This window comes from Zalophus californianus, chromosome X (genome assembly GCF_009762305.2).
Source record: "Zalophus californianus isolate mZalCal1 chromosome X, mZalCal1.pri.v2, whole genome shotgun sequence".
In the NCBI taxonomy this organism is placed as follows: domain Eukaryota; kingdom Metazoa; phylum Chordata; class Mammalia; order Carnivora; family Otariidae; genus Zalophus; species Zalophus californianus.
This window is the reverse complement of record NC_045612.1, coordinates 17,388,421-17,414,698: the sequence shown is the minus strand read 5'-3', so window position 1 is coordinate 17,414,698 and position 26,278 is coordinate 17,388,421. Positions and strand designations below refer to the sequence as shown.

The 26,278-nt window shown below is 39.2% G+C and overlaps 1 protein-coding gene across 4 annotated transcripts in view; it reads left to right on the top strand.

The window, feature by feature from the left end:
• Positions 1 to 2,521: 2,521 nt before the first annotated feature.
• The window catches only part of PHF6 (PHD finger protein 6), a 47,056-nt gene continuing 23,299 nt past the window's right edge, over positions 2,522 to 26,278 (top strand). For 2 of the 4 annotated variants that reach the window (XM_027608891.2, XM_027608894.2), the window contains exons 1-5: positions 2,532 to 2,708; positions 6,637 to 6,820; positions 7,043 to 7,144; positions 20,943 to 21,076; positions 21,351 to 21,394. In XM_027608891.2, the coding sequence (XP_027464692.1) occupies positions 6,683 to 6,820; positions 7,043 to 7,144; positions 20,943 to 21,076; positions 21,351 to 21,394 (418 nt within the window). In that variant the 5' untranslated portion in view covers positions 2,532 to 2,708; positions 6,637 to 6,682. Of the gene's footprint in view, positions 2,709 to 6,636; positions 6,821 to 7,042; positions 7,145 to 20,942; positions 21,077 to 21,350; positions 21,395 to 26,278 lie in introns of all 4 variants that reach the window. The other 2 variants (XM_027608892.2, XM_027608893.2) reach the window with 2 other exon arrangements.

Below are 26,278 nucleotides of genomic sequence, written 5' to 3'. Positions count from 1 at the left end.
AGATGGAATCCAGATTTTTCTGGGCCTGGACTTGTCCTTCAAGATCCAACTCAAAACATTTCCTCCCCAAGGATGTATTTCCTGCTCTGTTGGACAGAGCCCATCAATCTTTGTGGTATGTAATTCCATTAGAACATTTCGTCTCTTATATTGAAATTCTGTTTTTCTTTGTTAGAAATACTGGGTTTTCATTCTCAGTAGACTGGGAATTCCTTGAAGGCAGGAGCTGTTTCTTCTTTCTTTTCAAATCTCCAGGGTGTGCCATAGTACCTGGCATACGGAGAATATGTGTGCCTGCCGAATGTGTGATTGGGGAAGGAATCGGAGGCTGAGAACACAGTCTGGGAGTGAAGAAGGTAGAAGAATCCTAAGTGTTTGAAGGCAAACAACAGCAGGGAATAAGTAGAGAAGCAGTTCGTCTAGAGCATGGAAGAGACGTGATTAAAACCACAGCCTTAGCTTTAAAAAGCTGGAAGGACAGTTCTTTCTGAGTCTTGAAGGAAGCAAGAAAGGATGGGTGTACAAGATAAAGTCACTTAGCTCAGATGGCCCAACTCTAAATAAGTCAGGAAGTTAAGGCCTTTGCTGAGAACGAGGTACAGAAAGCAGGATCTAGAGCCTGAAGAAGGACTAGAAGAGTGTTGGTGGGAGTGTGCTGGTGGATCAATAAGAGAGTAAGAGATCCTGTGCTATATCCTCAGGCATTGTTAATAGCGTGTTATCGCAATCTGACTCCTTTCCGTAGCCCCTTGAAATAACAGGCTGCATGTATCAGTCATGCTAATTGAAACTGGCTAGCAGACCTGGGGCCTGAAACTCACTAGGGTTGCTGAGCTCTTCCTCTCTGGAACATTCCCTGCACTTCCTTTCCACCTCTTAAGGCAAGTGCTGCCGTCCATCTCCTATCATTGCTATTTGTTTTTTCCTTGTTAGACGGTAAATAGTTGAGGGCAAAGGCTGTGTTTTACTCACTGTTGTATTGTACCTTCGCATAGTGCCTTGTACGTAATAGGTGGAGGATGGCTGTACCAGGCACATACCTTTCTATAGCATTTATCACACCATACCTTATCTGTTTGCTTCTTTGTCTCCCTTTTTAGACCATGAACTTGAGGTTAGGGATTGAGTTGATCTGTGTCTCTATTGTGTTTTGGAACTTCGTAGTTTCGCTGATGTTTATTGAATCAAATCGTTGAAATGAGTGCATAGATGAGTAAAAGGGCTAAGGGTCCCATTTGGCTAAATGACTGCTTTGTCCAACCTTTTTGATACCTGTTTATATCAAAAACAGGATACAGTGTTACAAGAACACGATCACTGTTTTCTCTAGGATTACAATTTAAGGTTGACATTGCAGGGAAAAATAAAAAGAATGATGAAACAGTGTAGTAACAGCATTGGATCGCAACAACGGAAATCCACCGGCGGGGGGGGGGGGGGGGGCTTTTACAGGAAAAATAGCTACATAGAGGGCATCTTTAAATTTTCATTAGTTTGTTAAGGCTTTTATTTATTTATTTTTTAAACCACTGGCTTTTAGTGTGTGAGCGTAGTTGAAAATAACAAAGGCTGACCCTTACACAGGGCATACTGTGTGCCCGAGTGTTATTCTATGTGATTTACATGTATTAACTCAGTTCTCTTAGCAGCTCTATGAGATGGATACCATTGTGATCTCCATTTTGGACGTGCTGGAACTGAGGGACTGAGGAGAGGTAATGCAACGTGCTCAAGGTCACAGAGCTAGAAGTGGGGGAGCTGGGATTCAAACCCAAGCAGTCAGGCTCCATACATCAAAGAGGAAAGCGCTCGATTAGCTGTCGCGTTTACCTGTGTTGAGTTACAAAGAAAAGCACTTATCTTTTTCTGATTATGATAATCTCCGCATGTATAGAGGGCCTGTTATATGCCAGGGACGCTCATACACGCTTAACTTGCATTATCTCATTTCTTCTTCACAATAAACCCGTGAGATCCTATTTTTAATCCCCATCTTAAAGACAAAAAATTTTTTTCAGGTACGGGGATGAAAATGATTTGCCCGAGGATTGAAATCCAGGCCGACTGACTCCACTACGAGCTTCTCAGTCTTTCCTGGCAGTAAAATGAGAGAACGGAGGACCTCAAAGGGATGCCACGAGAGTACAATGAAATAATGGATGTGAAAAGGCCTCGGTGAACAAGTGCAAGGGATCAGGCCTACCCACTTGAATCACTATTGAAAACTGGCTACCCAGGGCCCCTGTCCAGTGATTTCTAGTCCCAACCCTGCCCCTTCTCCGCCCGAGCCACAGCGATATCTTTGAATCTCTTTCTCTATCTCCTCGGATCCGGCCCCCAAACACTTGGCTGAGCGGCGGACGGGAGAATAGAAGGTACGCGCGCGAGCAGGAGGCGGAGCCTGCCGCCCCGATCCGTACTGGGGGTGGCCTTCGCACATGCGCCGTGGCTCTGCGGCTTCAGTTGCCCGGCCGTGCAGCCAATCGGGGCCCGCGGCGCGCTCGAGACGTATTAACGCTGTGTTGAGTCGTTGCGTGCGAGGGGGGCGACGTAAGGGCGCTCCGCGAGCCCGTCTCTCCTCGAATGAAAGGAAACAACCTCCGGCGACAGAGCCCCGCTCCCAGGCGCTGCCGGAGAACCGACACCGACTTCTTTCTCTTTTCCCTCATTGGCGCTTCTCCGCTGCCGTTCGCCTCTGGGCCCCGCCGGTGAGTCCCCACGGTAGCTTGGGGCCCCCCATTCTCTGCCCGGCGGGAGAAGACAAGGAGGATGGCGATGGCCAGGCCGCCGCCCCTGCCCGTTGTTAAGGGGGACTCTTGGTGGTCTCGCTTTATTGTCAAGGACCCCAGAAGCGCCGCTCGTTGAAGGCGCTTGGCAGAGAGGCTGCTGAGAAAAGTGTTTTGGAGGAGCTAAGGGAGAGGCTAGGCTTAAGCCTAGACTTCGGGGGAGGGGGCGCAGCATTTAGGGAGGAAAAAATACTGGGGATTTTTAGTCTTTGCCATCGCTTAGGACATATTTGGGAAGGAGGGAGACTCCCAGTTTGGGAAGCGTAAGAGGAAGAATGGTTAGGATGGCAAGAGGGTTAGCTTTACGGAACTCTGGGGTGGGGGGAATTAGGGGCGAAACTGAGATCTGAAACGAAGACTGTTTGAGGGCGAACTCCTGGGGAAGGAGGGTTAAAGAAAGTGGTGGGATAGCTTCCTGGATTCGGGAGGATTGGAAAAGGACGATTAGGGGACCCTGACTTGCCGACCGAAAGGACCTGCTAAAGTGTTTTAGAGGAAGATAGTTTTGCGAGTTTATCCAGCGCTTGATTAGAGGGAGGTCTTGGAGTCTAGTGTGTATTGAGGAATAAATAACGGGGAGAGGATCCGGTACGTTATGTGTACCATCCTTTATTATATGGACGAACAGCACGGCATTCTTTTGAAATTTGTTCGTTTCGATATCCTGCGTGGAAGTTGAAAAATCCTTTCTTTTTGAAAAACCTTTTCTTTTCATCGGCTTACTACTTAATATCAGGTCTTATTCATACAGTTCAAATTCTTTCTTACCCTTGGGTTTGAAGCAACTGGAAAATTCCTTCAGTTTCCTTTTGAATAACCGCAAAAAGCAGTGCGAAGCATGTAATAATATCGTGCAACCAAATTCAGGTGCCCTTCCGGTTCATCTCTTATTCGTTTATTTCTCTCCGCTGTAACTTTCCTGACAGAAATACTGCTTCTTTAGGGATCACGTTTATATATTCTGAACTGTATATTTCAGCTTGATTGCGTGCGGAATTGTTTGATCTTCCGGAACTGCAGTTTTTGTTTTGTTTTGGTTTGTTTTTCTGTGAAAATGGTCTTTCAGATACCAACATTGAATGAGCTCTCGACTGGGTTCTTGAATGCTCTCCTTGATGTTTCAGGTTATTTCTACCTTGGTGCTTTACAGCATCTTGTAAAATCAGGAACGCATTGATTGTTTCAGCCTAACTAATCGAGCTTTTATATTTTGCCAGACATTTAAATGATGTTTTTCACGCCGATGCCTTTGCTTTTTTATTTCTGCTTTATAACATTATCCATAATGTTCTGTTTCTTTTAAGGAAAAGGTTTCATTGTTGGGCGAAAGCATCAAAGTTTGATCTCTGCATGCGCTGAAAAACCTTTTATACTGAAATTAAAAGGGCATAGAGCTGTGTGGATCATTATGAATCCCTTAATATTGGTCCTTGGAATGCCCTTATTCTCCCTAACTAGAGACCACAAATGAGACAGCATTAGATAAAAATCTGTATTTTTATGATAAAGACATTTTTGTTAGGAGTCATTGTTTCCATGATGTTCCCCACTTCATGTTTTACTAGAAGGCTGTAAAAAATTAGCGAGATATGCACAGATGCATTATTTGAATTTTGGTGGAAAAATCCATTTAGTCATTGTACATTGGGGAAAGTTTTTAATTGGTTTGGTGCACTTTTTTTGTGTTTCTGTTTGCTTTACCAATTTAAACTGATTAAGACACTAGAATATTTTTGAATGCAAAATAAAGCGTACCTTTTTTTCTCAGATTTTTGGGTCTTTGATATCTGGAAAAAGAAATTCTCAAAATTAGGAGGAGAAATGTACCTGTTTATAAATTCAAAGAGGCAGAGTTCAATACGGATAGAATTTGAGGGACACCATTTTCAGGATTAATTTCAAGAATAAAAAGTGCTTTTCTACTCTAGGACTTTTTTCAGATCTTAAACCGGTTTTATAGCGTAGGCTAGGATTGTACAGAAATTAGACATTATAGATGTCTGTACAGATAAGGTTCACAATGTGCCATCCTTTCAACTGGCCAAGGATGACCGGGAGAAATGCTGAATACATTACAGTGGTTTCAGAGTGCCTACTATTCATTGCATAGTAGTAAAGAAAGCTAATTTAGAACTCACATAGCAAATTTTGGCGCTATTTGTGAATTTTGGTGTTTTGCATGGTTAATTTTAAAGATTTTGGCAGCTATATTCTTGATAAAGCAACTGAACACATATTTGCCTGTACAAATGCAAACACACTTCCCCTTTTGTTTCTTTTGTTTCTGTTATGTCCTTTTTTTCTTTAATCCTAAAAGTATTTGCTGCCTGTTTTCAATCAGTTTCATGGTTTATAGCCAGTGCTATGAATACAGTACTGTTGCAAAGTATCCGATGCCATTTGAAAGGCTGAGGTATTTAAAATTGTAGATAGCATTAAGAGTTTGTTAAACCCATCAACGCAGAGACTGCCAAGGCCTTTGAAGTTTTGTTTTTAGAAAACAAAATAAAGCAGAACAAAAACAACCCTAGGTATAAATTGCTAAAAAGACCTGTTTCTTTGTGGCTTCACCTTAAATTTTAATTCCGTGTCTGCATTTTTATATTGTAAAACCCTGAATGGTTTGCAGCTACCACCTTGCTGGCATCCAGCTGCTACTGTTCTTGTTGGGGAGCAAGTGCTTCTCAGAAAGCTACAATGTAGTGTTAGTGAGTCCAGTTTTCAACACAGTATCATGAAAATATTCAAGTATATAGAAAAACGGGAAGAATTTCAGTAAATTTTAAGACAAAAATTGGAGATGTTATTGATTGTGATGTGTGTTGTAGCAACCTGGATCCTGAACTGCTTAGTTTGGGAAAACTACACAAGTCACATCACCGATTTTACACTTGTTCAGATTCTTAAGAATCCATGTTGAGATTGATGATCTAAATCTGAAACCTTCTATGTTAAAGCTTTTCTTCCCTTTTTTTGTTTGATTCCGCTACCTATAATTTGACTAGATTTAAGGGTCATTCAGAAAAATTTTCCTTCCTTTTATATAATATTGCTAATTTAATGTGGAAGTTACTACATTTAGAACACCACTGTCCGTTTGTAACTTTAATTTGATAAGCAGGCTTCTGGAGTAAGCCTCAGAGTCAGATAATATAGTTTTTTAAAATAAATAATTGATTCCTAAAGCATGCTTTTTTTTGAATAGACTGTTACAAGTTTAATTTTTCTTTACTCTGAAAAGGAATACAATAGCAAAAATTTGTTAAAGATGTATACATGATTTTTTTAAACTTAAAAATAATTCAGATTTTTAAAAAATAAATGTTCCAGAATCATGGTTAAGTGCATTCATTTGTCTTTTGTTGGTTTATCAATATGTGAACTTTAAGGAATTGTGCAATGTTAGAATTCTGTTCACTCTGGATATTGTGTCCTTCTCTGAGAAGTTTCTGCTCTGCTCTTAGATACATAATTCTTGGTCTCCTTGAAGAGGCATCTAGCTATACATGAAAAATGTTTTATATTAATTATGTCAGCAGATGGTTGTTTTTAGTATCACACATTGTACATTTTTTTATTGATCACACAGAAATTGTTTTAATTATTTCACATATCCCCTAATTTGGGAGCAGTTTGATTTTCCTGAATTATTTCATTACCTTGTCTTTATGCATATGTTCTTTTTTTCATTACAGAGGCATTGTAGGTTTTAGTATTAATTTGTCTATACTAAATAGCCATTTTAAAATGCATACATTAAAACTTAGGTTAAATATTAAACAACTTACATGACTGCAAACGGGTATTAAAGTGAAATTAACCATTTTGTTGCCCTTCTTATTCTCTGTAGCATTTCTTGAGGCTTAAAGTGGCATTCTAAAAGCAATTTAAAAATCATGTCAAGCTCAGTTGAACAGAAAAAGGGGCCTACAAGACAGCGCAAATGTGGCTTTTGTAAGTCAAATAGAGACAAGGAATGTGGACAGTTGCTTATATCTGAAAACCAGAAGGTGGCAGCACACCATAAGTGCATGGTAAGTATAGGCCGGCAACCGAGACACCTGAAACCCTGAGAGTCCTGACAATGAATATTCCCAAATACGAAAAAAGTCAGTTAAAATTTTAAACGGATGGTTTCTCACTAATGCTATGCCATTTTTACTAGAAAGTTTCCTTGTAAAGTTAACATCTTATTCACTGTTTCACTGCAATTTCTTTAAATATGAACCTTAATTTCTTTTAAATGTAATTTATAGCTCTTTTCATCTGCTTTGGTATCATCACACTCTGATAACGAAAGTCTTGGTGGATTTTCTATTGAAGATGTCCAAAAGGAAATTAAAAGAGGCACGAAGCTGGTAAGTTGGTATTTCTGCCTCTTGAGAATAAAACTTATTTTAAGCTCATTAAGGAGGAAATTGCTTAGTTTACAGTGTATTGCATTATTAACATTATGACTTTAAATTGCAGTCTTCCCCCCTCTGCCCCCCCGAATCAGAAATTCCAAGGTTGGACTTAACTTATTTACCACTCAACAAAAAAGGAGTGAATCAATATTTATATTTATTCACTTTTTTTTTTTCCTTTTCAAAAAGAATCAAAATCTTCTTGGAGGCTGTGTTGACTGAGAAAACAAGCAGTTTGCTTAATTTGAATGTATCATGTGTTGAAGTCTTCATTAGGTGAATTTTCATAATTCAGATGTCTTTTCATCTTCCATTATAAAGTTATTGTGGTCATCATAAATGAAGATGACCGTACCCTTTCAGCAGGAAAATGTTAGCACTTGCAGTATTTGACTGTGGTTCAGCTATATAACCCAGCATTTATAACTTAGTATTACTTTGATGGCTTTTACTGTTTGTGTGAAGCTCTGCCACACTGAATGATCCTGTAATTGTCTTCTTCTAGCAACCAGGTTGGCAGGATACTATGTTGCTCTTTTGGAAAATAACATCATCTCAGTTGGTATTTATGATCCATTATGGTTTACATTGAAACAACTTCTGTTCGTTTGGTTATTATTTTTCTCCTTTGAACCCTTTACTGAAATTATATCTGCAAATGTGCCATCAGTAGCTTCACTATTAAGTGCTCCCTTATTTTAAAGATGGGTTGAGCAGAACATCAGTCTGTGTTCTTAGGCACCGGATAATCTCATATTTCACAAAGAATCTAAGGAGCAGAACTAGGAACTATCATTTCGATGACCAGGAATAATCTATTTTTTAGAAGTTGTTAGTCTTATAGTAGTAGGAAAAAAAAAAGCAATATGAAGAAGTTCAAGGATTTGAAACTTGCTTTAGGATAAATAGTCTAAAATCCTAGGATCAGTATTGGCACAAATGGGAATTCAGAGGTCAGACAGTTTTTGTGGCAGTGAGACCTTAACTGAAAGTATTTATCTTCCCCCACCCCCAAAACTGTAGTAGTAATAGAATGCTTCATTTTTTTTTTAGTGTGATTTTTTATTTGGTGGTTTCAGATTTCTTCATGTTTTTATTATGGCTTGCTGATTTTTGAGAAACAGAGCAGTATGTTTTTATTTCTTAGTCCTTAAAAACAAATTCAGATGTAAAGAAAGAATACTATTTACCTGAAAGTGGTTGTACTGTAAACCTTATTACCCCATTGTTTATTCCTTGGCATTATGAATATGCCTGGAAAATGCTTCTACATCCTGACTTGTTAGCATTTTTGTCACTTGGCATGGCTGCTCTGGTCCGAACAGGAGCTGTTTTGGTCTCTAATGTTACTTATTATTAACAAATCCAAGGCCTAGTTTTACATGAAGCAGCAGTGTACATCTGGCAGCATTGCTAAATCCAGTGGAGATTTCATTTATTTGGACTTGTTTGTGAGGAGAGCACCAGAACTTTGTACAGGTTTCACTAATATAAATTGTTTTGATTAATTTTTAATGGTATGGTGCAGGGAGTTAATTTTTTCCCAAGTGTAGTGAGTTATAAAGAATTAAATTTGTCCCTTGATCGAGGGAGTAGAAGAACACTGGAGGTGCAGACCACAAGCTATAGTAACAGACTTGGATGTGAATCCTAGCTCTGTCACTAACTAGCTGGATGACCCTGGGCAAGTTATCTACTTCTCTGTGCTATGTTTCCCTCACCTGCTAAAAGGAGATAGTGACAGGACTTGTCTCACAGGGATATTGTGAGAATTAAAAGAGAGACTATACAGGACTTAGCATGGTGCCTAGCACCTGGTTAGGACTTGATAAATGATAGCACCCATTGTAGTTAGTGTTTATAAATAATAATATCCTGCTAATGGCATTGTAGGCTAGTGAAAAGCATGCTGGCTGGGAAAGTCATGAGGCTTGTTTTTTGTTTGTTTGTTTGTTTCTTTGTTTGTTTTTAAATAACTCCGCCACTGACACATTATGTAACTTTAGACAGGTCGTTAACTTATTTGTCTTTTCGCCAATGGTAAACAGCTAATGCTGTATCACTGCTTACTACACAGCGATGTTCCGTGGCTAAACAGTTCTATGAAAGATAGAGTTACCTTAGGAAAGGTGTTTAAAAAGCTATTTTGAGGCTGTGGGCATCTAGTAGTAAGGAATAGGGTCAAAAGGAGGGAACTCTTGAGCCTAGTACATAGTTTTGCTTCTTTTCCTTCTCCCAGCTGTCAGAATTTAAATAAGTTACAGAGGGGATAGGGCTAGAGTAGCATTCATATATTTAACTTTGATTTCTAGGTGAAAAATAGGTCATGAATACCTGTTGAAAATAAACAGGAGTGCTGGTCCCTGGGTGCTTTCAAGTCAGGTTCCGGCCTATACCTGGTGTTGGCTTAAGATAGGTGTTCACTCTCCTGAAAGAAAAGTAAAGAGGAAAGAGTCTGGGGCTTGCAGTGAAAGTGTTTAGGTGACCAGATGGGTCAGAGTCTTGAGAGAGTGGGAGGTCACAGAACAGGAGGTACAGGTATGTGGTTTCTGTGTTCTTACTGCCACAGGCAGTTTTCCAAGGTTTTCATGTCAGTCACAAAGATCAGGGGAGGAAAGCTATTCTGTAGGAGCAAATTCGTCTCTTTTGCATTACCTTTTGGCACCAAGATGGACCAGGAAGAATTTGCCAGAATACTAAGGATTTTATCATTTGAGTCTTTGTTTTTGCAGTTAGGACAGATATATATTTTTCCAGAATGGTTTCTAGTTCCTTTTGCAGCCATATGGAGACACCACATCTGTACCATCTACTCTTAATTCTCCAGCCATCTAGCCAAGAAATGCAAATTTCCAAGTAAAATTATATGAATCATCGTCCCCGTTTTCATTTTCTTTAAGGAGATACTTGGGAGGAGTACATTTGAAGAACATACTCTTTCTGGTTGAAGCTAGGTGGTGAAATCATTAAGAATATGTACATCGGATAGTTACCGTTGGAATTGGTAACTGTGTCAGATGTATCACTGAGAACAGGAGTTCAGAAGGCCATTTAGTTCACCTTCCTCAAGCCCTATGCAAGATTGCCTCCAAGCCATCCAACATAAGATTTTCATCTCTGCTATTCTTTTTTTTTTTTTTAAAGATTTTATTTATTTATTTGAGAGAGAGAGAGAATGAGAGATACGGAGCACGAGAAGGAAGAGGGTCAGAGGGAGAAGCAGACTCCCCGCCGAGCGGGGAGCCCGATGCGGGACTCGATCCCGGGACTCCAGGATCATGACCTGAGCCGAAGGCAGTCGCTTAACCAACTGAGCCACCCAGGCACCCACATCTCTGCTATTCTTAAATATATCTTATTTATGCTATTCTTAATTATATCCAGAGGTTGTGAAGACCCAAGCAACTTGAATCATGACCATAATTATATGACACTCTTCAGAATTGAGAAATTCATCCTTCTTTATAACTTAATTATCTCACTTAATTTAAGCTGTTTATTCTAGGTCTCTCTCCTTCCATTAAAGGAAGTATTTGGGTTTTTTCTTTATTAAAACTGGAAAATCTTTCATATACTTGATGAGTATCCGCAGGTCACTCCTAAACTTTCCCCTTTTCAAACTACATTTTTACACGTTTAAAGAAAGCCTCTGAACATTTTTCCTGTTTTCTTTTTCCACTAGTAGAAATAGCTAACATTTATTGAACACTTAATATGTGGGCAAAGTACTTTAAATACATGATTCTTTATAATCCTGACAATCATAATGTGAGATGGGAGGTATTATTTCTCCCTTTATGGATGAGGAAGCTGAGGCCCGGAGAAGTAACCTGCCTAAGGTCCTATTACTACTAAGTGGCTGAGTTGCCATTTGACTTTAGGGACAGTGAACTCCACAGCTAGAACTCTTGATCACCCCAGCTTATACTAGACTGCCTTTTAAGCTACCCAACCCGAAATCAGATTTTAAAAAATACAATTATTAGAGCTTAGTAGTTTTTTGAAAAATATGGAAATACTACTGGATTTAAATCAGACTCCTTTTAATATGTCTTAATAGCATTGTTAGTTTTTAGGACAAAAATCTTATATACGTACTAGCTAAGAGTATTCTGATTCTTTGTTACCCTCAAGATATTTTTTGTGGCCTCTAAAAATGGAAAGACCAGTTTTACATGGTTCCAATGGAGTGCTTGGCACCCTAGAGAAATGGGGTATCTGATTTTGAGAGTTTATGATCTAAATATTGGGTATGCCATGAATCTGCATATATGACAATTCATAGGTACACCTTTTTCTGTGTGGGAGGAGCCTTGCCTATTTAGGTAAGTAAGACTGCTTCCTAGAAATGGCAGTGTTTAAAAAAGGGAGGGGGGAATGAGTCCAGGAAATAGGTTAACTACCAGAATGGGTCATTGAGACCGGCAGTAATGGATTCAAGTTAAGGTGGGATAATGCTAAGGTCTTTAAACCTTAGGCAGGAACTTCATCTTGGATAGGAGGGGATGGGGACGGGCAAAGCAGTTTTCAGGAGAAAAGGGATATACAGTAGTCACTGTGGAGAATGAAATATAATCATGGCAGCATATTTGTCTGCTGTACATAAATGTCCTGCAAGGGCATCTTAAAACTCAGCCTGTCTAAATCATTTTTCATCATCTTCCCTGCCTGGAACCCTGATTCTCTTTCTGAATCCGTTACCTTCAGCTCTTCTTACACATCTGTCACATTGGTTCTCCTTTGGGATGTCTCTGCTGACTTTTCTTTCATAATGTTACCCTGTACCCAGTCTTCCTTTGCCCATCCTTCCAGCATACTGCTGCTAATTACTGGATCTCTACTTCCCTGATTTCGAACTCACACTGATGCCTTCGTGTATACAAAATCATACCTAGAGGCCTCAGCCTGTCCTTCAGAAGTCATAACTCACCTTTTCCATTCTTGATCTCATTCTGTCTCCTTTTGGTTTCCCAAACATCCTCTGTTTGTCCCCACTGCTGTGCACATACTGACATTATTCATCCTAGCTGTTTCTTAGCTGCCTCTCAGTTCTGTTTTTGAGTTCAGCTCAAACTTCACCTCTGTCATAGAGTTTAACATGATATGCGTTGTATTTGTTACATGTGTGCAAGCTTTCTTCCCCACTATATCCTGGTCTCTGGGAAGGTAGAGACTCTTCTCTTGGCCTAGCATAGGATTAAGTGGGGATAATGCATGGAAGACACTTAGCACAGTACTTGATGTCTCATTTGTGCTCAATAGCATTCTAATCAATAGGTGGGCACTCATTAATTGTTGGATTGTTGGAGAAGAGCTTCAGTTGGATAATAGTGTGAAACCTTAATAACGGGCTAGGTGTAGATTGGCCAGGGAAGTAATGGTAGAGCATAAAATTCCTCTTTTTTGGTTAATCAGTGCTCTAGTGTGGTTTGCAGCTCTAGCAGTTTGAAAAGGAAGGAGAGAAATCTAGTGGGAAAAATCCAGTTGGTTATTTGTTCAGAATGGTGGAGAGCTATGTATGCCTCACCCAGGAGGGTTTGCATGTTTCTTCAACATTCCCTGGCCCAGTGTGATGTTATTTTTGTTGTTTCCCTGGGCATGGTATTTGTCAAGCCCTCGCCCTAGAATCTAGAATTCATCTCTCTGTCCATTTATCAGGTATTTAATTTAGTGCCTACTTTGTACCAAGCACAAGGCGAGACACCTCGGTGGCGGTGCCACTGTGAATACATACAGTTTAGCCTTAGGAATATGTAGAGAATGCCACCGGAGAGCTGGGATAGAGGAGCATCAGTAATTCTGTTGGGGAAGTCAGAAGGCTTCATAGAAAGTGACGTTTGAAATGTGTTCCAGTGGGAAAGTGATGTCGTAGAAGTCAGAGCGGGGAGAGTTTCAAGGAGGAGGAAGTGGGCAAAAATACTAGGTAAGTATTAAATGCCAGTGCTATTTAAAGTAGAGTGAATGGCTCATTTAGCATTCAGTAAGGACAAAACGGAGTGCCCGCAGTGCATAGGATGCTACGACTGTTCACTGCATACAGAGAAGCAGAAGATACCAGGTGATCGGTCAGTGGTGCTGCTAAATCCTTAGAGCAGTGGTCCTTACCCAACTATGAAATCTGAAGGGGGGTGAGCAGGGGATTGCAGGCGTGTATCTTTTGAAAAAGGTTCCCAAATAATTTTTTTAAAAGATTTTATTTGAGGGGCGCCTGGGTGGCTCAGTCGTTAAGCATCTGCCTTCGGCTCAGGTCATGATCCCAGGGCCCTGGGATCGAGCCCCACATCGAGCCTGCTTCTCCCTCTCCCCCTCCCCCTGCTTGTGTTCCCTCTCTCTCTGGTCTCTCTCTGTCAAATAAATAAATAAATAAAAGATTTTATTAGCGAGAGAGAGAGAGAGAGAGAGAGAGAGAGTGCGCACCAGTGTGGGGGGAGGGGCAGAGGGAGAGGGAGAAGCAGACTCCCTGCTGTGCAGGGAGCTTGACAACACAGGGGCTCAATCCCAGGACCCTGGGATCATGACCTGAGCTGAAGGCAGATGCTTAACCGACTGAGCCACCCAGGCACCCGCGCTCCCGCCCCCCAATGATTTTTGATGAACACTCTTGGTTATGGACCATTGCCTTAGGAGAGGGGTTGGCAAACTTTGTGTCCAGGGCCAGATTATAAATATTTAAGGATTTGCCAGCTATATTGTCTCAGTTGCAGTCACAGACAATATACACAAAGAAATGAGAATGTCTGTGTTCCAATAAAACTTTATTTTCAGAAATGGTTGTTGGGCTGGATTGGACTTGCAGGACCCTGCCTTAGGGTATTTTTGTGGAAAAACAGGTAAATTCTTCCTGCAGATTTGTTCACTGGCCGCATTGTCATCTGTGTAACTAAGTGTAAATCCATCATGAGTGTATTCCTTTATATGTGTATTTTTTTATAAGGCTCAGATTATGGCATGCAGATTAATTTTAATGTGTGCAAATATTTTACCTGTCATTTATATTAAAATGAATTTTGCTTTACTTTGGAAGTGATTAAGGAGAATGAATGTAAGGTGAAAGAGAAACTTCAATCCCAATGATGGAGAAAATCAGGTCTTTGACTATTACTGAATAAGTTAATTTTTTTCCTTTGCCTTCATTAAATACTTCTTTGTAATTGGGAATAATGTAAATTTATGTCATTATATAACTAGTTCTCATTTATTTGTGCTAATGGAGGAGAACCCAAACCAGTAATGTAAAATAATCTACGTCTGGTTTGGGGGTATGTCTTGGTTCTGACTTGAGCATGGATGTGTATTTGACGTTCTTCACTGATTAAGAATAGCAGGCAGCATGTTTAGAGTTTACAGTACCCTCAGCCTGAGACACCTACACCTGAGAACAGCCTGAACCTTTCGATCTGAACTCAGAAAAACTCTGAATGTTTTCAGGTGAAAAAAAAAAAAAACCTTCAAAAGCTACAATAAGAGAATTTAAATTGCTCATCAGTGATGACTCATAAAGTATGAGTATGGAGTATGTGATATTCAGAGCAAGGTCAGGGGACTAGGTTAAGGAAGAACTTGATAGGCTTACTTAGTTCATGGCCCTCCAGTTCTAAAAAGATTTCTGAACTGATTTGTTCAGTAACTGCTTAGATTTAGTCTGTTACTCTAGTAAAAACAAGTACTTTTCAGTGGCCCTGTTTTTTAGAAACACTTGGAATTTAAGGTCCTAACCTATCAGATGTGTGCTTTTCTGATGACTTTGATGGCTTTCAGATGTCATTTTTGCTTACTAGCTTTCCATTTAGACCTAATTATTATATGAAGTTTATTATTATTAATATATTGTGAAATTTGTGCTTTTATAAGACCCTCTTCGAAATGTTGAACTATTTTTTTTAATTGTAGCCCTAGCATAAACCAGAAACAGTCCTGAGTTCATGTTCCACCCTACCATGCAGTACTATTTTTAGGATTTTTTTTTTTTTAAAGATTTTATGTATTTATTTGAGAGAGAGAGAGCGAGCGTGCGTGCACAGAGGGAGAGGGAGAAGCAGACTCCTCCTGGATCAGGGAGCCCGACATGGGGTTCGATCCTGAGATGGATCCTGAGATCCATGAGATCGTGACCTGAGCCGAAGGCAGACACTTAACCACCTGAGCCACCCAGGCACCCCATAGGAGTTTTTAAAAAAGATTTATTTGTTTTTAGAGAGAGACAGAGAGTGAGTGAGAGCAGGAGGAGGGGCAGAAGGAGAGGGTGAGAATCTCAAGCAGACTCTGCACGGAGCGTGGAGCCTGATGTGGGGCTCGATCCCAGGACCCTGAGATCAAGACCTGGGCTGACATCAAGGGTTGGTCGCTCAACTGTCTGAGCTACCCAGGCACCTCTCTTTTTAGGAATTTTTAACCTGTAAATCAGACAGCTGTCACTTAACCAGATAGTTCAGAGGTCACTCTGAGCTTTCTAACCATGTTGGATAGGAGAGAGAGTCCTATAAGTAAAGCAATGAACCTGGAGTTTAGGAGCATTTTTTTAGGCAGCTCTGGAAACTTACCCCAACTGCCTTGTCCCGCATTCTGGTTTTTACTGGAGGTAGTGTTATCTGTTATTGAAAACAACAGACACCAGTGTAAGGTGGACTGCCCTCACTTTATTTTTGTCTCATGTCTCCTGTGCAGATACCCTAGGTACCCTGTTCCCAACTCAAGTGCTTTTGGCATGTTTTCTTTGCCTACAGACTCAAGAATATGGCCTCATTTTGGAGCCTCTTTTGCACTGTCATACGTTTATAGCTCTTTTCTTGGAGCAGATGTCTTGAGAGTAGTAACTACTTGGCTGTGAGGATTTATATCTATACAGTGGTGGTCAGTCACTGATAAGCATGGTCCATACACAGTAGTTAAGCTGTGCAAAGCTAAGTCTTAGCAAGCCCTTTGTCCCTTGGTTCCCTATGACTCTGTCTAGCCATCAGACTCTGGCTTTTCCCCCAAAAGCCATCCCTTTCTGCCTATCCTAGAAGTTGGGAATCTCATTTTAGTTTTACTTTGTGTCTATCTGTGCCCTTGGCTGAGTTTTCCCTGAGCTTTACCCATAGCTACTGAGAAAGCGGTATTTCTCCTTTTATTCCTTAGGACTTCTTCCTTTTACAAACTGACTTTCAGCCCTGGCCTGGTTCAGTTGACTGAAGAGCGGGTACGTGCCAGCCTCTGGCTCCCACAGGACTTTAGCTAAGTCATAGTCCTTTCAGTTCCCTTTGTCGGCTCTTATGTGTGACTTAGTTCCTCTTAAATCTGTGGGTCAGTCCCTTGAGACTCAGTTTGTTAGGTACAGCTTAACGTTAACATAGGATAGCTTCACAGATTTTAGAATGGTGGTTACCACAGATAGGCAGGGAGGGTGCGTAGATGTTGGTTAAAGGATACAAAGTTGCATTTCACTAATGTTAAAATATTGTGCCATACATCCTAAATATATATAACTCTTAGCAAAAAAAATTTTTAAGTTAGTATAGCTTCTAACCATACTATAAAGATGACGTGCAAACATCTGTAATAGGATGGGGCCTTTTTTTTTTTTCCAGTCTCCCCATTTCAGAAGAGGTGATTGAGTTTTGAAGCTTACTAGGTCTACTAGGTAGCAAACTGAAGAGAGGAGGAAAAATAAAAGAAAAATCATTATCAACAAATTTTCACCTCTACTTAAAGAACTTGAAATCAGGGTATGAACAGGATAAGCGGACAGTTGACATTTATACTTATGTTAGGGGCAGGAAATTAGCCCTCAACAGAATATTTGCTGTGTGGGACAGACATTTTTGCAGGGGGAAGAGGTCCACAGTTAGTTCACCATGTTCCTGTCAGGTTAACTTTCATTTTCCCACATTTGAAAGAGTCACGGGTAGTGCAAACTTGATGTTAAATGACAGCTGACAGTCACTCTGCTAGGAGCCCAGTAGGGACTATGACAAATTTGAGGGCAGATGTTCTATGTAAAGAGAAACACAGGACATTATTTGGGTCCAAACAACTGCAGTCTTGCTGTGTTGGGGATCCCATTTTCCTAGGACTCTACTTTTTTCAAGAGAGGCCATCTTTGTTTTATTTCCCATAACTTTTTTTTTTTTTTTAAGGAAAGTGTACAGCCACCTATCTGGTTTTCCAGCTTCTCTAATTTTTCTTTTTCTCTCTTGATTCTCAACCTTGTATTTCACAGGGCTAATCTTTTCCTCCCAAATATTCTCACCTCTCTTCATTCTGTGCCCCTTCAGCTGGATTGTTCTTCTCAATTTTACCTTTCCAAATTCTAGATCAGACTCTTCAAATTTGTAGACACGCTTGAAGATTATTATGTTAAATCTGTAGGTATTAGAAATATGAATGAGAAAAAATATACCGGAAGATATTAAAATCTTCAATAACAGTAAGCTTAAAGTGAACATATATATCGAGCACTGCTTTGTAAAGCACAGTGTCAGTCTTGCAAAAAACTCAAGTCTAGAAACAACTGATAGATAAAATCTGTTAGCTGTACAAGGAAGTAAAATGGTAAGAGCCAAAATGAATACTGTATCTTAAGTCCCACAGGAGTTCAGGGATAAAAGAATTATTTAGGAGTTGGGGTGTATAGTGTAGTAGACTTCAAGATAACAGTTACGTTTTCCATTTCCATTCCATAAGCATGTTTAAATTGTATATTTAGTTTTATTATGGGTACTTTCTGCTATTTTATTAGCATCTTGCCAGAATTTCATATACAAGTGGGTATTTTGACTTTTATATGAATGCTGCTTAAAGTAGATCCAGTAAATTCTAATTGAGAAAAATTCCTGCTGCTAACCCTAAAAAGAATTTTCCACTCTTTGAAACCATGTTTATTGGAATATCTTCTTCCTTGAGGAACTGACAAAAGTGAGAATGAGCTTTTTCTCACTTAAAAAATTTTATCTGTCCTAAATTGCTGTAGTTAACTCGAGATACTTTGGGCAGATTTAAATTAAGAAGCAGCAAAGACAAATTTTGATATATTTTGGACATTTGGTTTCCTTCTTATTCTCAATAAACTGATAGATGGATATTAAAAGCATGTGCTAGTATATTCCCCCCAAAGTAATTTTTTGTATGTGAAAGTATTTTTGCTCATTGTAGAAAAATCAGAAAATACAGGAAATCGTAAAGAAAACCAACCACCTAGTGACAGCTCCTCAGCATCTTGCTGTATCTGCTTCCCCCCATTTTCAAAGAACTTATAAACATAATTTTGATCATAATCAACATAGTTTTGTATCCTGCTTTATTCTTCATTTAGTATTATACATAAACATTTTCCCATGCCATTAAGTTTTCTTTGGAGAGTGGCTATAGAATATTTCTAAATATGGGTGTGCTATAATTCAAAGATTTTTCAGTTTCCCATGAGTGGTTTTTTTTTTTTTTTAAAGATTTTATTTATTTATTTGAGATAGAGAGAATGAGAGATAGCACGAGAGGGAAGAGGGTCAGAGGGAGAAACAGACTCCCTGCCGAGCAGGGAGCCCAATGTGGGACTCGATCCTGGGACTCCAGGATCATGACCTGAGCCGAAGGCAGTCGCTCAACCAACTGAGCCACCCAGGCGCCCTCCCATGAGTGGTTTTACATTTTGGACTATTGTAAACAATTCTGCAATGAAGATGATATGTATATAAATCATTTCAATCTCATTTTTTTAGACTAGATTAATAGAAGTAAAGTTAGTGGATCAGGAAATAACTTTTTAATTTATTTAATTATTTTTTCTAAAGATTTTATTTATTTATTTGACAGAGAGAGACACAGTGAGAGAGGGAACACAAGCAGGGTGAGTGGGAGAGGGAGAAGCAGGCTTCCCGCTGAGCAGGGAGCCCGATGCAGGGCTCGATCCCAGGACCCTGGGATCATGACCTGAGCTGAAGGCAGATGCTTAACAACTGAGCCACCCAGGCGCCCCAATAAGAACTTTTTTAAAAGCTCTTTGATAAATAAGGCAAGCTGCTATCCAGAGTATAGTGATTTCCAGCAGGATATGAGAGGACCCATCTCACTGTATTTTTGCCAGTGTTGAGCCAAGTACAGTATTTTTAATAGTCCCTCCCCTCTCATTTTTGCTTGCTAATTGAATTCAAAAATTTTTTTTCAAAATATATCTGCACAAACCCATTTTTGATGAAATTTCAAGATGAACTACTTGCAGTAGAGGTGGGGTAATGTTCAACTTGTTAAGATAAAAACAGGTTGTAAAATAGTATGTGCAGAATTACATAGAAAAATACTTGCATGTAAACATTGTAACACACTGTAAGTGCATTTCTGCTTGGTAAGCATGAGTTGTTTTTTTTAATTTCCTTTTTTGCCCTTGTGTTTTCCAAAATTTCTATAATTGTGTTTCTTGATGAAAGATATAATTTGCTAAAATGATAAAACTTCATAATTAAGCTGTAGTACGAATGCTGCACCTTCTCAAGAATTTACAAGCCACCCAAAGGTATTTAACAGCTTTTCCTGCTTGATAATTTGGCACAATATTTCTTTTTACAGTAATACTTTGAGGTTTCTGTATTTAAGGAAATGGAGTATTTCCCTAGTATTAATAATGGGCACTGGCCCTCATGTTTTCTGGGATGTACCTGTATTGAGAATGTTTCTGACTTAGGAGTATTTCTTAAATGACAGTTTGAATGAGAGGTTGAGTGTTTGACTTGTTTAGAGAAGTGTAAGGAATTTTATTGGAATTTATATTAGCTTCTCAGTATACCCAAATTGCTCAGGGGCCAAGTAATCCAAAAGTTAGGATGGTAAGTGTTCTTTATGTTAAAATTAATAGAGGAATGAGAACGGTTCCGAATGAGGTATCTAGCAACCAAGAAACAGTTTTTAAGATTTACCTTACAGTGAATTTATTTTGGCATGGCATTTATAGTTTAGGAGGATAGCCTTGTTAAAAGTCCACTCAATACCGTATACTATGATATGTTAATCAAAACCACTAACAGTCATTGTTATGTGCTTTTTTTTAAAGAGCTTTTTCCTAAATTGAGAGCATAAGCTAAACAATAGGAATTATCTAATAAAGTCAGAAGGTAAATTACATTAAAATATGTTTAGAGTCCATTCTTCTATTTGCCTGAATTCATAATACAAGAGGTAAGTAACAGATTAAATTAAAATAGATGAGCATATTTTCATAATCAACTTGACATCACAAAATATTTTTAGAGCTTGAGATATTTAAAAATCTACTTAATTTTTTATCCTTCTTCCCTCACTTGAAATTGATTTTACCAAGTTCCCCAATAGTATGTGAGGTTTTGGTTTTTTTGTTTTTTGTTTTGTTTTGTTTTTTTCTGATTTTCATTAAGTGGAAATGTGAAGGAAAAATTTTTTTCTGGTATGAGACATTTTCCACAGTTACCCGTTTCCAGGAAAATCTGGATTGTGAAAAGGTCTAAGTTGTATACAGCTTACATTCCTGATTTGCAGCATTTCAAATTTTCTCTTGACCACAGTGAAACAATAGACATTAATAATATTCCATTAATTTTGTCAGTGTTTAATCTGGGGGAAAAAAATACCCCAGTAGAATTTTATTCAGATTATTTCTAGGCGAGAAAACAAAAGTAGCATTATTAGTTACAAAACTTTTCAATAACCGATTTGTTTTCCTTGACAGAGATTGATATGCCTCTAACCTGACATCACGGCCTTAGCAAAATCACACACTAATAATAATTATTTTATTGTTTTGCTGTAGATGTGTTCTTTGTGCCATTGTCCTGGAGCAACAATTGGTTGTGATGTGAAAACATGTCACAGGACATACCACTACCACTGTGCATTGCATGATAAAGCTCAAATACGAGAGAAACCTTCACAAGGAATTTACATGTAATTATTTAACTTCTCTTTAAGTTTTTTTTAGCAGTCATACTTTCTTTAGGCTTTTGTAAAACTTTTTCCCATTTCAGAGCATTTCATCGTCATTGTAAAGGGTGTTTTGGGGTAAGGAATTTAATGGTTAGAGAAATGGCATAGGACATTTAATAAGATTTTTGGAATCCAGCTTGTGAATGGGGTGAAGTGTACTGCTCATTTTCTTAATTTCAAAAACGAGTTTAGTTTGTTTACTTGATAATTTTTGATTTCTTCATTTTTTTTATAGGGTTTATTGCCGAAAACACAAGAAAACTGCACATAACTCTGAAGGTACGTCATGTAGCCACTTTTCAACATCAAGAAGAAATTTGAGTGAATTCTATACTAATTTTTGCCATAAGATGTATCTCAACATTGAATACATTTCAAAGAATTAAGAAAAGTGTTAGGATAAACTACATAGTGAAAAAGATCTGGATTTTTGAGAAAATTTTTACCCCTGAAGTTTTTGTAAGGAGTATGTTGAGAATATATTTTATCTTTAGGAAAAAAGGATGCTAGTGATTTTGGATTTCTGTGTTCATATAAGTGTTAGTAGATTGTAAAGTTAATAATTGGGATCTTTTTTACTGTCACATGAGCTAGAGAGACTGATACCTTTTATGGCTTCCTGTTAAATTTTCACATTGTACTTTTTTGAAAATACAGACATGTTCATAAGAAGTGATCAATTTTAAAATATATTAACTTTTAAAATTACTTTATAGTTTGTTTCCCCTTAAATTTATATAAAACAAGGTTAGGGGTGTTTATATGTAGTTAGCCAAGTTGTCCTTGGTCTTTAAAAGGGATGGGAAAGTTCTTAAATTGAATTCTGACTTGTTTCACACCTTTGCAAACAGATGGTTTTGATACTTTTACTAGCAATATACAAAGGCTTAGATTTAATCTGAGATTCTTCTATCCTTCCATTTAAATTAGATATCTTTAGTTTTTGCTAGCCTTTGAGAACGTGTTGCTTAGAATTAGAATGGTTTGAGGGGCGCCTGAGTGGCTCAGTCAGTTAAGCATCTGCCTTCGGCTCAGGTCATGATCCCAGGGTCCTGGGATCGAGTCCCGCATCGGGCTCCCTGCTCCCCGGGAAGTCTGCTTCTCTCTCTCCCACTCCCCCTGCTTGTGTTCTGCTCTCGCTATCTCTCTTTCTCTCTCTCTGTCAAATAAATAAATAAAAACTGAAATAGAAAGAAGAATTAGAATGGTTTGAACATGTTGATTTAGGAAGTGGTTTCCTGTGTCAAGATTTACCTAATTATCAGTGTTAGCATATTAAAGTTTGTGACCCTTTTTGATATCTTAGATTGTGGCTGTATCCTCCACTTTGGGACTCCAGGTTAGTTCCAATACTTTAGTGTAGTGCTGGTTTAAATATATAATCTTGAGCAAAAACTTGTCTTTAAGGTAAACAGATTGGATAAATAAAAAGAACAGAACATTTTAGAGGTGATAAAGTGCAACTGAGAAACCTTTACAGTGTTTTCCTTTTTTTCTCATTTAGTTCTAGAATTCAATTGAAAAACCTTGTTCAAAGGTTAAGAGGAAGCTTGCCCACCTTTCGTTACTTCAGATTTTAACAAGTGTGTTTGATTCTCTTTAAGATTGTAGTGACCAGATGTGTATGGTAAACCAAGGGTTAAGAGTTAGGCTTTGATGAGTACAAGCATAGGATTCTCTGGGGCAGGATAGTTGAGCTTGGCCAACAGTGATTAATGGAGCCGGCTTCCCTTTTATTCCCTTCATTTCTGAAGCTCATAGTACCATCTAGTGGTAGAGAAAAGTCACTGCAGACTGCGTAAAGTAAAGTAATTTTGACCACCTTTTTGCTTTGAGAAACTTACTGAGAAAGATCTAAATTAACACTTTTTTTTTTTTTTAAGATCTTATTTATGGGCGCTTGGGCGGCTCAGTTGGTTAAGCGACTGCCTTCGGCTCAGGTCATGATCCTGGAGTCCGGGATCGAGTCCCGCATCGGGCTCCCTGCTCGGCAGGGAGTCTGATTCTCCCTCTGACCCTCTTCCCTCTCCCCTCTCGTGCTCTCTATCTCTCATTCTCTCTCTCTCAAATAAATAAATAAAATCTTTTTTTTAAGATTTTATTTATTTATTTGACAAAGAGATAGAGAGCACAAGTAGGCAGAGCGGTAGGCAGAGGGAGAGGGAGAAGCAGCGCCCCCCCCCCCCCAACTGAGCAGGGAGCCTGATGCGGGACTCAGATTCCGGGACCCTGGGATCATGACCTGAGCCCAAGGCAGACGCTTAACCAGCTGAGCCACCTAGGTGCCCTAAAGGAACACTTTCCAAGATGACTGTTTTTTAATGTAACTGGCAGGATTCCTACAATTCAAATTCGTGATACAATTGTTTTGAATTTTGGGTTCAGTGTATACTTTTGTAGCACTTTGGGACCCCTTGTATTATCGATGTATATGCAGTGTCTTTATACTCATATTGTAGAACTTGAAGCATAATCTTACAATTTAAAGGCATCTCAGAGTTTGTATTTCTTGAATTTTGGCTTTTATCACTTTTATCTAGCTTTAATTTACTTGATATTGAGGGCTTTGTCAGAAGCAGAACTTCCAGTTACTTCATTGTTCTAATGGGAAAGCTGTGTTCTACTTTACGATTAGTCTGTGGTCGGGGTTGATAGGGTTGTCCTTCAAGGACTACCTTGGAGAACTGTACCGCGGTCCTTTGTGCAGCGAAGAGGGGTTGATAGCTGTGGCGATGTCTCGATCATTGGCCGTGTGGCTCAGTAACCTAGCTTGCTAATACTTAAAATGCTAAATACTCCATAGTTCAGTCTGTTCATATTAGTTTGATGTAATATGAACTGTGTTTTGAAATACTAAATTTGAGGATCTCTTTACCATCTCCATAGTTTTGCCTTTTCCAGAATGTCATCTAGTGAGGATCATACCATATGTAGCCTTTTCAGGTTGGCTTCTTTCACCTTGTTGGCCTTTTCTGGGAGGGCAGCGGATTAGTTGATATGTAAATGATTACAAGAAAGGATCTGATAGGGCAAGAAGAGATTGAAGGTCCAGGAAAGGAGGGGGATTCAGTGCACAAACAGAAGAATTGCCCTGTGCTGGGAGAAATTTCCATTGTAATAGGAGAGAAGGAAGAGGAGGGGTGGGTTCCTAACTGGTCTGTTTTCTCTGTGAGGGAGAATGTAGGGTGAGCCATGAGGGTTGGAAATTGAAGGAGAGAGGAGGAAGTTCGAAAGAATAGTTGTGAAGACTGGGAGAGGAAGTTTGCTTGGAGAAATATAAGGTTTCTAGACTGGATAGAGGGCTCAGTTAAGGTTTTAACCGTTAATTTATATATAGTGATACCCTCAGGTTGTGTGACTTCCTCCAGCAATTCAGGATCCCGTGTGTAGCACAGAGAAAGGGGTTAGTTGGTTAGTTCAGAATTGGGATTTTGCCAAGTGGGTTCAACAAAGTGGTAAAGGTAAAAGGGAGTTTAGGGTATTTGTAAGGCAAAAATCCAAGATAGGGAAGTGAAGGCAGGAAAAAAAGAAACAGGAAGCAATTAATAGACTGGGGGTCCTGCTAAGGTTGAGGATCAATGAGAATCAAAGTACATGGGAAAGCAATCATTTTGTGGTCCCAAAGTGTGTGTGATGTATAGTGATTTCAGAGGTTGGAACCATTTTTAGGTGATTCTAAAGGTGTCTGGGTGTGATTATAGGAATTGGGTAGTTGATGGAGGACACCGTTGAAGGTCAAGGAACTTGCTTGGATTGTCCCGTGGGCTGTTGAAATCACCCAGGATGCAGCAGGGACTAGGAAGGAGAAAAGAGCTGTGAGCTGTGTGCTAAAGAAAATCTGATGCATGGGGGAGAATGATTGGGAGTTGGTAATTATTAGCAACGCGGAAGGGAGGAAGGTAGCGTAGTCGGTGGACCAGCAAAATTGGCATCATCTGGGAGTTGGTTAGAAATGCCTAACTCAGGCGCCCGTCCCCCGACCTACTAAATAGGCATCACCACTTTAACAAGATCCCAGGTGGTTTGTTTGCATGTTAAAGTTTGAGAAGCCGAGGTTTAGCTGAATGATGTGGACCTCAGGCGCAGGGCTTTTTACAAGGGGATACAGAACTAATGGTTCAACAAGGCTGTCTAGTAGAACTGACAGTGACAGTGGAGGTGTTCTATATTTGCACCATCCAATCCAATATGGTAGCCACTAGCCACATGTGGTTGTTGAGCACTTAAAAATGGTTTAGTACCCTCCTAGTCTTAATAGGAATTTGTACATTAAAAATGGACAGGAAAAGCCAGAATTAAATCGTGCATCTTAATGTGTTTTCCCCCCTTTGGCCTATGTGTTTAGATAATAGGTATATTCTTTACCTTTTTTTTTTTAAAGCAAAATTTTTAAAATGTCAAACCTTAGCAATAGCATATAGGTCTAGCTTGTAACTGTTGCTAGTTTCTGAATTGTAGAAGTACTCGAACATGACACCTTGTCATCAGTAAACATTTGAGCACCTACAAGGAACCGTGGTTATGTCTTGGTGGTTCTTCTAAAATCCTTTTCACTAAGGGCTTAAAGCTTTTCTGTTTAATAATTTATATGGAGCAAAGTCATCTGTGATGAGATAGAAAGCAGTAGAATAGCTGCTGAGTGTTAGCTGTTTGTAGCAAGAATGTGTAGATTCTGAAGTTGTGATCACAAACATAACCTCAGCTCAGTGTGGGTTCTTGACATTGTAAGTAGCCAAACTTGTGGCTTATTGCTTTTGTTAAACTACCCAATATAGAATGTTGTGCATGGAATGGGCGCTCAAGAGATGTTTGTAATCTCTTTCCTTTGGCTTAAAACAAAGCATGGTTTTGAACGCATCACCTATTTTGGGGTGATCTTTCTGTCTCCTGTGACTTCTCTTGGACCGGGCGTTAGTAGAGCAAGATGAATGACTAAAACAGGGTTTTGGGTTTTGGGGGGTGGGGGAAGACACCATTTAGTGACAGGTATGTGACCAGCTGATTAAAATACAGTGGTGACACATGGAAGTATTTAGAGAGAAAGGGGCATCGTGTTTGCATCTTAAACCCTTCAGGAAACAGTCTATGAATGAATGAAGGGAGAATGAGTGATAAAGCAGATGTAGTCGGTTGTTAACATTTGGGTGAAGGGTGTACAGGAAT